Consider the following 13,117-nt stretch of genomic DNA (forward strand, 5'->3'; position numbering starts at 1 on the left):
ATGTGGGACTCGATCCCCAGGCCTGGGATCATGCCCTGAGCCGAAGGCAGGTGCTCAACCTCTGAGTCACCCAGGCATCCTGAGGACATACTTTTTTGGACAACAGATAGGGCAGAAAGATCATCAGATAAATTATGCAGAAATTAGTTGTTTAAAAGTGTGTGAACACTAGGAAAGAGTAATCATAGATCCTTCAAGACTGGGTGAAACAGAGTTTGCAAGATTCAAGAGTAAACTTTAGAATCAAAGTCTTGCCCTTGGGATCCAGAAAACTCCTTAGTCCTAGGGCCAGTATATCCATCACAGACAAGAGGTCATTCTACTGAGAAGGCTTCCCAGTGCCCCCTTCACATCCTTGTTCCTCAGGCTGTAGATGAAGGGGTTCAGCATGGGGGTGACCACAGTGTACATCACTGAAGCCACTGAGACTTTCTGGGGGGAGTGAGTTACTGCAGAAGTGAAGTAGACCCCGACACCTGTCCCATAAAATAAAGAAACAACTGAGAGGTGAGACCCACAGGTGGAAAATGCTTTTTGCTTTCCCCCAGATGAAGACATCTTCCTTATAGATGAAGCAATCTGTGAGTAGGAGAAAAGGATACCAACAAGGGGAAAAACACCCAGCACACCAGTCATAAAGTATATCAACGTGCTGTTCAGAAAGGTATCAGAGCAGGCCAACTTGAGAATCTGTGTCAGTTCACAGAAGAAATGTGGAATTTCAAGGTCTCTGCAGAAGCTCAGGTGCCTCATCAGAGAGATATGAAGAAGGGATGTCATGATACCAACAAACCAGGTAGCAAAAACCAACAGGCCACAGAGGCGTGGGCTCATGATGACTGTGTAGTGCAGGGGGTGGCAGATGGCCACAAACCGGTCATAGGCCATTACAGTAAGGAGTAGAGTGTCTAGGATGGGAAAAAACATGGAAAAATATACCTGGGTGAGGCAGTCCATGTAGGAGATGGCTTTGTTCTCTGTGTGGATGTTCACCAGCATCTTGGGCACTATGGTGGTGCTGAAACAGATGTCAACCAACGACAGATTGGAGAGGAAGAAGTACATGGGGGTATGGAGGTGGGGGTCAGAGCAGATGGCCAGGATGATGAGCAGGTTCCCAAGCACAGTGACCAGGAACATACACAGGAATAGCCCAAATATGAAGGGCTGCAGTTCTGGATCCTCAGAGAACCCAAGGAGGATGAACTCTAAAATTCCTGTTAGATTTCCTGCTTCCATGTACCCGATATATCTATAAAGGAAGAGACAAGAGTAACATGAAGTAGCAGCAGAGTGGCACCCTCCATTTAACAAAAATGTTGGCCTTTTGCTCAAGTTTTTTATGAGGTCAGTCATTTTGAGTAAGTGTTGGGTCTTAAAAGTGAGATCAGAAAAAAATGGAGTGTTACGCCAACCACCCATCTTAAGAAAATAAGCCAGTCAGAGAAGGACAAATACCATATGATTTCACTCATCTGTGGAATTTAAGAAACAAAACAAATGATGATAGCAGAAAAAGAAAGGAAAACTGGGGTGTCTGGGTGGCTCAATGGGTTAAGCATTTACCTTTAGATCAGGTCATGGTCCCAGAGTCCTAGAATCAAGCAGCACTCCCTGCTCAGTGTGAAATCTACTTCTCCTCTTTCTCTGCCCCTCCCCTTAACATGTTCTCTCTCTCTTGAATAAATCAATAATATTTTTTAAAAAGCGAGAGGAAAACCAAAAAACTGATTCTTAACTGTATGTCAACTAGCTGGAATTTAAATAGAAACAAACAAACAAACAAAAACAGAATCCATTTTATAACAAGTAAAATGCAATCCTACAGAATGGAATCTAGAATCCCTAATCACCTGTCATTAAATTTTTTTAAAAATTTAATTTAGTTAACATATACTATATTACTCGTTTAGGGGTAGAATCATCACTTGCATGTAACACCCAGTGCTCATCACATCACATGCCCTCCTTAATGCCCATCACTCAGTTACCCCACACCCACATCTACCTCCCCTTCAGCAACCCTTAGTTCGTTTCTTAGAGTTAGGAGTCTCTTATGGTTTGTGTCCCTCTCTGTTTTTTCCCTAATCACCTATCCGAAGCATCCATTTTATAACAGTCCTATTGGATGGTCATGGAGCTTCAAAATGGGACACATCAAAATCACATACCTCCTAATAGGAGGCACTGGAAAGGACCCAAAGTTACTTCTGTGAGATTCCTGCTAAAGATGCAGGACTTCAATTTAGAGACTAAGGAACATCAGACAAACTCAAATTGAGGGACATTATACACAATTTCTGATCCATGTCCTTCAAAAATGCCAATGGCATCAAATACAAAGAGTCTAGGAACTGTTCCAGATTAAAGGAGGCTTAAGAGACATGTCAACAAGGGGATCCCTGGGTGGCTCATCGGTTTAGCACCTGCCTTTGGCCCAGGGCATGATCCTGGAGTCCCGGGATTGAATCCCACATCAGGCTCCCTGCATGGAGCCTGATTCTCCCTCTGCCTGTGTCTCTGCCTCTCTATGTGTCTCTCATGAATAACTAAATAAAAATATTAAAAAAAAGAGACATGTCAACATGAAATGCCTAATCCTGGATCTTCTTTTGCTATACATAACATTATTAGGATAATTGTCAAAATATAAATGAGTTCTATAAATTTGATAGTAGCATTATATTAATGTTACTATTTTGATTTTGATCATTATACTGTAGTTATGTGAGGAAAATGTCCTTGGTTTTTTTTTTTAAGATTTTATTTATTTATTCATGAGAGACACACACAGAGGCAGAGATGTAGGCAGAGGGAAAAGCAGGCTCCCTGCAAGAAGCCCAATTTGGGACTTGATCCTGGACCCCAGTATCATACCCTGAGCTGAAGGCAGATGCTCAACTGCTGAGCCACCCAGGCATCTCAAAATGTCCTTGTTTTTAGGGAATACCAAAGAGTTAGAGGTAAAGAGGTACCATATTTGCAGTGCAACTTACTTGCAAATGGTTCTGAAAACACACACAAAGCAAAGGAAGAGAGAAAAGTGGATGAAGAAAAAAGTAAAGATGGTAAAGTTTAACATCCTGGGGATCTGAGATATACCTAGGAGCTTTTATATTATTCTTTCAACTTTTCTGTAAATCTGAAATGAAGTCAAAATTAAAAGTTAAAAAGTAGCATTTTCACACAATACCCAGTGGGAAGAAAAAGAAGAAAATCCATCCATGAGATGTTGTCAGGAAGGAGTCAAACTTCTAAGAACACTGCAGGTGTAGTGACCACTCACAGATTTGGAGCCCACATCCACACTCCCCTAGAAACCTCAGCAAGGGAAATTAGTCTAACGTGGTCCTGGATGAATTGTATTCTGGATGAATTGTATTCTAGGTCTCAGTCAGAAGCAAACACAAATCTCTGCAAGGAGCTTTCATCTGAGGATCTCTGCCACAGTGTCCATAAGGGAGATTGGTCTGATATCTTTCTTTTCACAGCCTTCTGATGCTTGCCTGCATATGCCAGTTCCTTCTGATTCCCAGTCTTACTAAGCACCGCACCAACCGTTCACTCTAGAAGCACCAACATTTTGCTTTCTGAGGAATTCTAAAAATGCTTTAATCTTCCCCCAGATATGCCTGTGCAAGTACTGCCCTCCCTGCTGGGGCCCTTCCATGCCTTTGTCTTCCTGAGATCATTTCTGTCTTTATTTCTCAGATAAAACATCATTTCCTTAGAGGAGCCTTTCCTGAACCCTCCCTACCCTGCAAGTGTAGACCATTGACCCGTGTCTTCATAGTCTCCTGAATTTTATGATATATAGCATATCATAGCTATATATTCACATTTACTTATGGAGATATTTAACATATGTCCCTCAGCACTGAATTATCAGCCACACAAGTTCAGATCACATGTTTAAAGTAAAATTTAGTTTTCCTCATATCCCCAGTGCTTTGTACTGGAAAAGCATGGAAAGTGGAAAAAAGACTGAAACCAAAAATGAAAAAAAAACTGATCATATGTATTACAAAATAAATCTACAGGTTAACCTCACATTGACTATAGAAGCAACAAAGTGAAAAAGGAGTAAAATGAAGCAGAATCAGTCAATGCAGAAAATAATAGAGCTTCAAAGCAAATAAAAATACATTTAATAAAATCTAACAAGTCCTGATGGGAAGGGAACAGAGTAAAATTTTAGTCATATAGAACCAAAGGATACTGCCAAAAGGTGATAAAGAATAGCTATGTAAGGGATCCCTGGGTGGCGCAGCAGTTTGGCGCCTGCCTTTGGCCCAGGGCGCGATCCTGGAGACCCGGGATCGAATCCCACGTCGGGCTCCCGGTGCATGGAGCCTGCTTCTCCCTCTGCCTGTGTCTCTGCCTCTCTCTCTTTCTCTCTCTGTGACTATCATAAATAAATAAAAATTAAAAAAAAAAAGAATAGCTATGTTAAAGTAAGTGTTAATCCAAGATCCATTATCCTAAAAAACAAAACAAGGAAACAAAAAGCAGAAAAGGGAAATGATGCCTGCTGTTATAATTATTTATTTAAAAAACTTTTTAAAAGATTTATATGTATTTATTCATGAGATACACATACAGAGAGAGAGAGAGAGAGGCAGAGACACAGGCAGAGGGAGAAGCAGGCTCCATGCAGGGAGCCTGATGCGGGACTTGATCCCAGGACTCCAGGATCACGCCCTGGGCTGAAGGCGGCGCTAAACTGCTGAGCCACCCGGGCTGCCCTGTTATAATTATTTAAGACTGTTTCCAATAAATAAAAAAAATGCCATAAGACAGAAAAGGTAAATGAGATATAATAGTAAGAAATCAAAAGCAAATCTGGTTGCTATTAGCTGCTGATGTGATTGCCTGCTAGAACACTAAAGAAAGTCAACTTCAACACAATGAGAATGAATCAGTGTCATTAGCTTCTTACGAATCTGTAAACAATCATTAGGAAAGATAAGAGAGAAAGTTCCATTCACAACTGCAATGACGACATAGAGAACACCTGGCACCGAGTGGGCATGCAGTACGTATTTCATGAATCACAGGGTGTATACAACCTGGTAGAAACCAAGTCATGATGGTGGTAGGGTGGAGGAACAGATATCCTGCTGGAGCAGAGATTCTCCAATCATTGCCTGCATTAGAATCACCTGGAGGACTTGCTAAAACAGATTTCTGGGTCTCCTCAGAGTTTCTGTCTAGGGCAGGGCCCGAGAATATTCATTTCTAACAAGCTCCCAGGAGACCTGCTGCAGCTGCTCAGGAACCCCACTGAGAAAACGACTTCACTAGAGAAGCATAAGGAAGGTGTGGGCAGGTGGGTTAGAAACTCCTAAGAGTCCACTTGAGGGAGCGCCAATGCCAGTGACACTGAGAAAGTCACTAGTCACTAGTTTCTAATGAGGGCTCATTAGAGCTGAGGGTGACAGAAAGCAGTAGCAATGGAATCCAAAAAGACATAAATAACCAGGGAAATACATCCCAGAAGTGAAAAAAAAGGGAGGGGGGCATAAGTCATAATTAGCCCTATTACCTCCTTCCTCTACCCCATTTTTAATCCTGCTTTTCATACCCAGTACTCACTAGGACAGTGGGACTTAGTTGGCTGGCACTGCATAAAGAAACGTTGTGCAACCTCCTTCTCTTCTGTTGGATGCTTAGGACAGACTCTACCAGAGAATGGCAGGAAGACAGAACCTGTCACCAAGTCACGTCTGTGAGAGGCACAGGTGTGGTCTCCTCCTGGTCAGATGTCACTGAACTATAGGTGAAGATGGTAGGGAATTATTTATGGTTTCTCAAGTCCCTGGGGGCTTGAGATGAGGGGAGATGAGGGGAGATGATTTCTCATTGCTCCTCATTAAATAAATTGTTCTCCTGATGTTCCATTCTTCAAGTCATTCAGCTCCCCTGGCGTAAAGAGAAAATGGCAGAACGGAACCTTGTGTGCTAATTCTGTTTCCACCAAGGCAGCTTTGGATCCAGATGGGTTGCTCCGCCCCCATAGGCCTCTTCCTTCATCACTATGGATTTGGCTTTGAGGGAAAGAGGCTTCCCCTCAGGAATGTGTCCCTGCTGCAAAGACCCAGCTCCCTGTAGCCACAATGTTTAGGGTCTCAAAGTAACCCAGAGGAAAGAAAGATGCATCTGTCTCAGTGAATCCCTTGTGACCATATTGCTACTGCATAGGCTACATGGTGTTGAACATGCTGTGTAGATAGACAAAGACCCGTTTCAAGAAAGGGAGGGTCAACCATGTAAAATGATGATTCTAGGTCAAGTCAGAGAGGCTGAACAATGTCCTTGGGATTTATTGACATGAAAAATAATAAAAAGAGAGATTTGGTGGAGTGGTGGGGAGGAGTCTACCTGTACTGGGACTTAGGGGTGAGAAGTGACTTCTTCCCCTATCAAGAGTGCTATCTTTAGAGGGAGGGTAATACCGTAAGTGGCTTTTTTTTTTTTCATTTTGGATATGAAAAAATACTTAAATGACAAAGGAAACACTCCAATTGATTGTAGAAAATTAAATTGATATTCCATGATTTACCATAAAAACTGAAGTTCTATCATGTTTTGATTCTTTATTTTTTTAAAAGATTTTATTTATTTATCCATAAGAGACACACAGAGAGAGAAGGAGAGAGAGAGAGAGAGAGAGAGAGAGAGAGAGGCAGAGAGAGGCAGAGGGAGAAGCAGGGTCCAAGCAGGGAGCCCAATGTGGGACTTGATCCTGGGACTAGATCAGCCGAGCAACGCTAAACCTCTGAGCCACCTGGGCTGCTCATACCATATGTTTTTAAATGAATAAACCAAGGGCAAAAATAAACAAACAAACAAACAAACAAACAAACCAAGGGCACCAGGGTGGCTCAGTCACATAAGCATCTGATTCTTTTTTTTCTCTTTTCTTTTCTTTTTTTTTACATTAAATGTATAGCTTTTTTCTTTTAATGCTATCATACTTCATTCAAGTGGTTTTAAAAAAAGAATCATGCCAAAGAAAATCATGATTTTTGGTTTAATCCTGAGTTAAGAATATTAAGGATATGCCCACAATGCATATGATCTCCTATATACAACAGATGATTTTATATACAATTTAAAATCCAATACATGGGGCAGCCCCGGTGGCACAGCAGTTTAGCGCTGCTTGCAGCCCAGGGTGTGATCGAGTCTCACGTCAGGCTCCCTGCATGGAGCCTGCTTCTCCCTCTGCCTGTGTCTCTGCCTCTCTCTCCGCATCTCTATGAATAAATAAATAAAATCTCAAAAAGAAAAAAAACTTAAAAAAATAAAATCCAATACATTATGAATTTATGATTCAGAAGTACCCTTAAATATTTTTAAGCAGTAGAAACACACATGATAGTTACAAGTGGAAATAATACCCGCAAAGTGTTCTGTATTATTATCCCAGAGACACACCATAGAGGTCTCAGGTTATTAAGAAAACTCCAAAAAATGTATATTAAGAGTATGTTTTGGGGAGTGGGAAAGAATAACAGTTTTCCCTTTGGTTTAAAATACTCAACAGCCTAGGGGATCCCTGGGTGGCTCAGCGGTTTGGAGACCGCCTTTGGCCCAGGGCCCGATCCTGGGTTCCCGGTGTGGAGCCTGCTTGTCCCTCTGACTGTGTCTCTGCCTCTCTCTCTCTCTCTCTCTATCATGAATAAATAAATAAATAAATCTTAAAAAATATAAAATAAAATACTCAACAGCCTAAAGTCACGAACCTGAGAAGGTAGCAGTCTCTGGAGGAGTTAGAATTGCAGAGAAATCCAGCGTGGAAGCACACCTGTGCTTTCTACTCCACCCCCACCCCCACCCCCACCCCTCTGCCAGCAGAGGCTCAGGTTCCCATTTTATTTTATTTTTTAAGCTAAATGTTAATTTAATTTTTTTTTGCTGGAGTTCAATTTGCCAACATATAGCATAACACCCAGTGCTCATCCCGCCAAGTGCCCCCCTCAGTGCCCATTACCCACTTTAAAAGAAGTTAAGGTCACTTCTATTTCAGAAAGGTAAATGTTTGGTAGTATGAATGACTTTTTCTTCTTATTGAGCAGAATGAATGGTAATTTCTGAAATGCTCTTACAATTTACAACCTAAGAGCCCCTGCATCTCAACCCAGGAAGCCACAGGCCCCGGTGGAGGTCGCAGGGTAACATCTGCAACGCACCAGCTTGTGTCCCTGTAAGAAGGAAGCATGTAGGGTGTGAGGAGCCTGCAGTCTGGTCATCAGTGTCACCACAAGCTGATTGTAGTTCTCTTTGTACCATTAATAGTAATCACAGCTGTGTCCTTTTTACTGCTATTGAAAGGTCATTGGAGGCTTTTCATTAACACCTTATTCCTCCGAACACATTTGGGGCACAGCATATTGTCCCCCTGCTGTGGGGGTAGAAAGTTACAAGCGGAGAGCAAGAAGAGGGCGCATACTCTCCCCCGCTTTTCAGGCACCCAGCCTTGTCCTGCATGAAATTGCAGGTGAACCCAACCTTGGGTGTCTGCAGACATACTTCTCCCATGGACCATGCACCACTTGACACCTTGGGCCTCCTGTGGCGATGCCACTGTCTTCATCTTCCCAGCCCTGGCTGCAATTCTATACCAGGGGGCAAACACCAACGGCATCAGGGGCTGAAGTTGTCACAACAACAGTATTGACCCCCTCCAGGAGAGCATCAGACCCCTCAGGGGGGCAGCTACTTCAGGAGGGTAGGTTCCACCAGAAGGTATCTTTTTTCCAGGACTTTCCAGAGACATTTCCACCTTGTCCATCATCAATCTTCTTTGTGTCTGTGTGAGAATCTTGGTCTCCTCTGTGGTGACAAGAATGTTCTTCTTTTGACCTGGGTAAGCATATTCGCAGATTCACTTATATACATCTAATTTCTGGCCTTTGGTGTTCAGCTTGAATTCTTGGCACCAGGTCCGCAGGATGTCTCAGTGAAGCAAGTTGGCTGGTGGCAGTTTAGAAGGTAATGGAGGAATTGGGATTTTCTTCCGAATTCTTACTCTTGTACTCTTGCCTTGGGCCATTTTTCTGAACAGGAAGCTTCATCTTCTTTCATAGATCTTTTCTGTTTGGTCCCACTTGCTGAGGTTCCTGGTAACTTTAGTTCACCAAAAGCCTGCTGTTTCTCTTTAGCTTCTTCTGATAAAGGTTGGGATTGGCCAGCCAGATAGTCTTGCCCTGACTTCATGGATGGAGTTCTTTTTGCCTTTTGCTTTCTCCATATCCAAAGAGAAGTCAAGGTTGACAAACAGAAAAGTCTTACCTAAGCATCTGATTCTTGATCTCAGCTCAGGTCTTGATCTTAGGGTCATGAGTGCAAGCCCTGCATTGGGCATGGAACCTACTTAAAATTCTTTTAAATGAAAAAATCATTTATTTTATAAATTAGTTACTCTTAATTGTAAGTGAAATGTCTAATTTTTTAATTGGTTAAGTAAACTAAAAGTGGAGTGGTGAAGTCAAAGTTGGATGTGTTAGTAACAACTTTAGTAAGTAAAAGCAATTTCCTGTCTACAAGTATAAATAGTTTTCTACCACATATATATCACTTAACAAGCATTTGTAATCTCAGTGGTATAATCTAACAGCCATTGGAACCATAACTACAAGACTTCAAATATTATATTGGGAATTTCTTCATCACTTTTAGTAAATAGTCTTAGCAAAAAATCTGCTATGGCAAGATGCTAAAAACCTATGACCGCGAATTAATATTTTTAGGCTATGAATGGAACACATTTCTTAATAAATTCTTTGAGACAAAATGTATCAAAACATTAATTGGACAGGCTCTCTCATACCACAACTTATTATACTCAGTTACAGAAAAGTATTTGCATTTTTTCAAATTTTGAATCAATTGCTCTCTGATACTCTTTAGACTGTGGACAATTATTCAGTGGCTTAGTTGAAACTTTGATGTTAAAAATATCCTTTTTAGTCTTTTCCTGATAATTTCCTAACAAAATTTTGATAATTGAAAAAATATGCTTTATCATCCATTTAAAAATCGTTCTCTTATGTGTAAAATTTTGAGCCATACATGTAGCTGACCAAAGTTACAGGATCAGATCTGGGGTGGGGGGGAAGGCTTTAAAACTTCTGTTGGCTCTATAACCATTTCATAGCAGTTTATTCACATATTCAAAAGATGGAAGTAGCCCAAGTATCCCTGGACAGATGAATGGATAAGCAAAATATGCTGTATACATGCAAGGAATAATATTCAGCCCAAAAAGGGAAGGAGATTCTTTTTTTTTAAAAAGATTTTATTTATTTGTTCATGAGAGACACAGAAAGAGAGGCAGAGACTTAGGCAGAGGGAGAAGCAGGCTTCCTGTAGGGAGCCCAATGTGGGACTCCAACCCAGGACCCTGGAATCACAACCTGAGTGGAAGGCAAAGGCTCAACCACTGAGCCACCTAGGGAAAGAAATTCTGACATATACTACAACATGAATGAACGTCGAAGATATTGTGCCAAGTGAAACAGGGTACTCTTGAAAGGACAGATATTGTATCATTCTGTTTGCAGGAAGTTCCTAGGGTAGGAAATTCACAGAGACAGAGAGGAGAGGGTTGGAGCCAGCAGTGAGGAAGGGGGTGGGGAGTCTGTGCTTCCTGGGGACAGAGGTTCAGCTTGGGAAGCTGAGAAAGTTCTGGAGATGGATGATGTGGGTGGATGCACAACAATGTAAATGTACTTAATGCCAGTAAGCTGTGTGCTAAAAATGGTTAAAATGATAACTTTAATGTTATATTATTACATATATATTATATTTTATCACAATACCAACAAAACAAGTTAAAAAAAGAACTGCTAGACATTGGTCACCTGATTTCAGTGACAAAATTAAGAATTTTTAAAAAAGATTTGTTTATTTATCTTAGAGAGAGAGAGCACACACGAGTGAGAAGAGGGGCAGAGGAATCTTCAGGCAGACTCCCCACTGAGCAAGGAACCCAATGGGGCCTGGATCTTACAACCCTGAGATCATGACCTGAGCCAAAACCAAGAGTCCAATGCTTAACTGAGTTACCCAGGTGCCCCAAGTTAACCAATTTTTGACCACTGACGGGAAAATTATCAGATTCATTAATTATTTGTTAAAAATATCTGTTAATTTTGTCCACTTCATTGTTTCTGAAAATTTTTTACAAAAAAATCTGTTTCATTTTGCTCTGTTGCAGCTCATTGTAATTGCCCTCCACAATGACACATCTTCAGTGTCTGTTTCTTTACATTGTGGTCACAGTATTGCTTCCTGCATCGCCGCTCGGTTCTGCATCACGTTTGCCTTCATTTGGAATTCAAAAATGTGTCCATACTTATTTAGAAAACAAATTGTTCTGGAATTGAACTAGAAAAAGAACTGTTCTGTAATTGAAACTAGAAAAAAATTTTCTGTAATTGAAATAAATATTTCAATTTAACTGTCAATCCAATGTATATAGTATCACTATAACGTGTGCTTAATTCATATAAAGATATTATGATAATGTTCCACTGGTGCATTAAAAAAATTATTCAAACTGAATGAATCTGTTGTACTAACTAGATGACCTGCAAGGTACACACACTACAATGTACCCAACTATGAAAGTGAAATGGAATTTCAACAACAAAATAATGTTTTGTGTATAAATACTGGATTTTTTAAAGTTGTGATAAAAATATCTAAATTTTGCTATTTTAACCTTTTTTTAAAAAAAAGATTGTATTTATTTATTCATGAGAGACAGAGAGAGAGAGATACAGGTAGAGACACAGGCAGAGGGAGAAGCAGGCTCCATGCAGGGAGCCCGATGTGGGATTCTATCCCGGGTCTCCAGGATCATGCCCGGGGCTGAAGGTGGCGCTAAACTGCTGAGCCACCTGGGCTGCCCTATTTTAACCATTTTTAAGTGTGCAGTTCTTGGGCATTAAGAACATTCACAACATTCACAATTGTTGTACAACCATCGCCACCATCAACCACGTTAAACCCCAGTCCAGTTAAATCTGAGTCCCTAGTGGTGGGATCCAGGTATGAGGATTTTTCAAATATATATATATATATTGGAGTTCGATTTGCCAACATATAGCATGTCACCCAGTGCTAATCCTGTCAGTGCCCCCCTCAGTGCCCATCACCCAGTCACCCCAATCCCGTCCACTTTCCCTTCCACTACCCCTTGTTCATTTCCCAGAGTTAGGAGTCTCTCATGTTCTGTCTCCCTTTCTGATATTTCCCACTCATTGTCTCTCCTTTCCCCTTTATTCCCTTTAACTATTTTTTATATTCCCCAAATGAATGAAACCATATAATGTTTGTCCTTCTCCAAGTGACTTACTTCACTCAGCATAATATCCTCCAGTTCCATCCATGTCGAAGCAAATGGTGGGTATTCATCGTTTCTAATGGCTGAGGAATATGATTTTTGAAGTTCACCAAAGACTTCCAATATGAAGCCAAGATTGAGAACCAGTAACATATATTCTCTCACATAACCTCTTTCAACAGATTTGATCAATGCCAAAGTTTTTGGATAATAACATGAACTGTGAAAAGAGTTGAGACTTATATGTACATTTTAAAAAGAGAGTTGTGCATTTCACCAGGAAGCCTGGGTCATAAGTAACAAATTCAGAAGATTCCATAGGTTATGGGATTCAAACTCAAAATAGTTTTGATACACGTAGGACCTCAGAATATTCCTCAAATCCCATTAAAGGTGTTCTCAAAGAAGGCAATATTCAGATATGAAATATAAAATATGAATATCAATATTCAGATATGAAATATCAAGAGAAATAAAAGCCATGAAGACTATAAAAATTATGTGTCCAGAGACACATGCTTACCAATCACAAATGTTTAGTTTTGCATAATTTCTTAAAAAAAAAAGATTTACTTATTTACTTGAGAGAGATCAGGAGAGAGAGAGCAGGAGAGTGTGAGCTGGGGGAGGAGAAGAGGGAGGAGAGAGAGAGAATCTCCAGCAAACTCCCTGCTGAGCATGGAGCTCAACTCGGGACTTGATCCCACAACCCTGAGATCATGATCTGAGCCAAAATCAAGAGTGGGACACTTAACCAACTGA

The 13,117-nt window shown here is 40.8% G+C and overlaps 1 protein-coding gene and 1 pseudogene across 1 annotated transcript; both read right to left on the reverse strand.

Annotated features, from left to right (window-relative positions):
* Positions 1-300: 300 nt before the first annotated feature.
* Positions 301-1,239, reverse strand: LOC129522067 (olfactory receptor 7D2). The gene has a single exon (XM_055344147.1). It carries the CDS (start codon positions 1,237-1,239, stop codon positions 301-303), a length of 939 nt encoding a protein of 312 aa, XP_055200122.1.
* A 7,099-nt stretch (positions 1,240-8,338) lies between these two features.
* Positions 8,339-9,222, reverse strand: LOC129522215 (developmental pluripotency-associated protein 4-like; annotated as a pseudogene).
* Between the last annotated feature and the right edge of the window lie 3,895 nt (positions 9,223-13,117).

The sequence above is a fragment of the Nyctereutes procyonoides genome, unplaced genomic scaffold (genome assembly GCF_905146905.1).
Source record: "Nyctereutes procyonoides isolate TBG_1078 unplaced genomic scaffold, NYPRO_anot_genome, whole genome shotgun sequence".
Classification (NCBI taxonomy): Eukaryota; Metazoa; Chordata; class Mammalia; order Carnivora; family Canidae; genus Nyctereutes; species Nyctereutes procyonoides.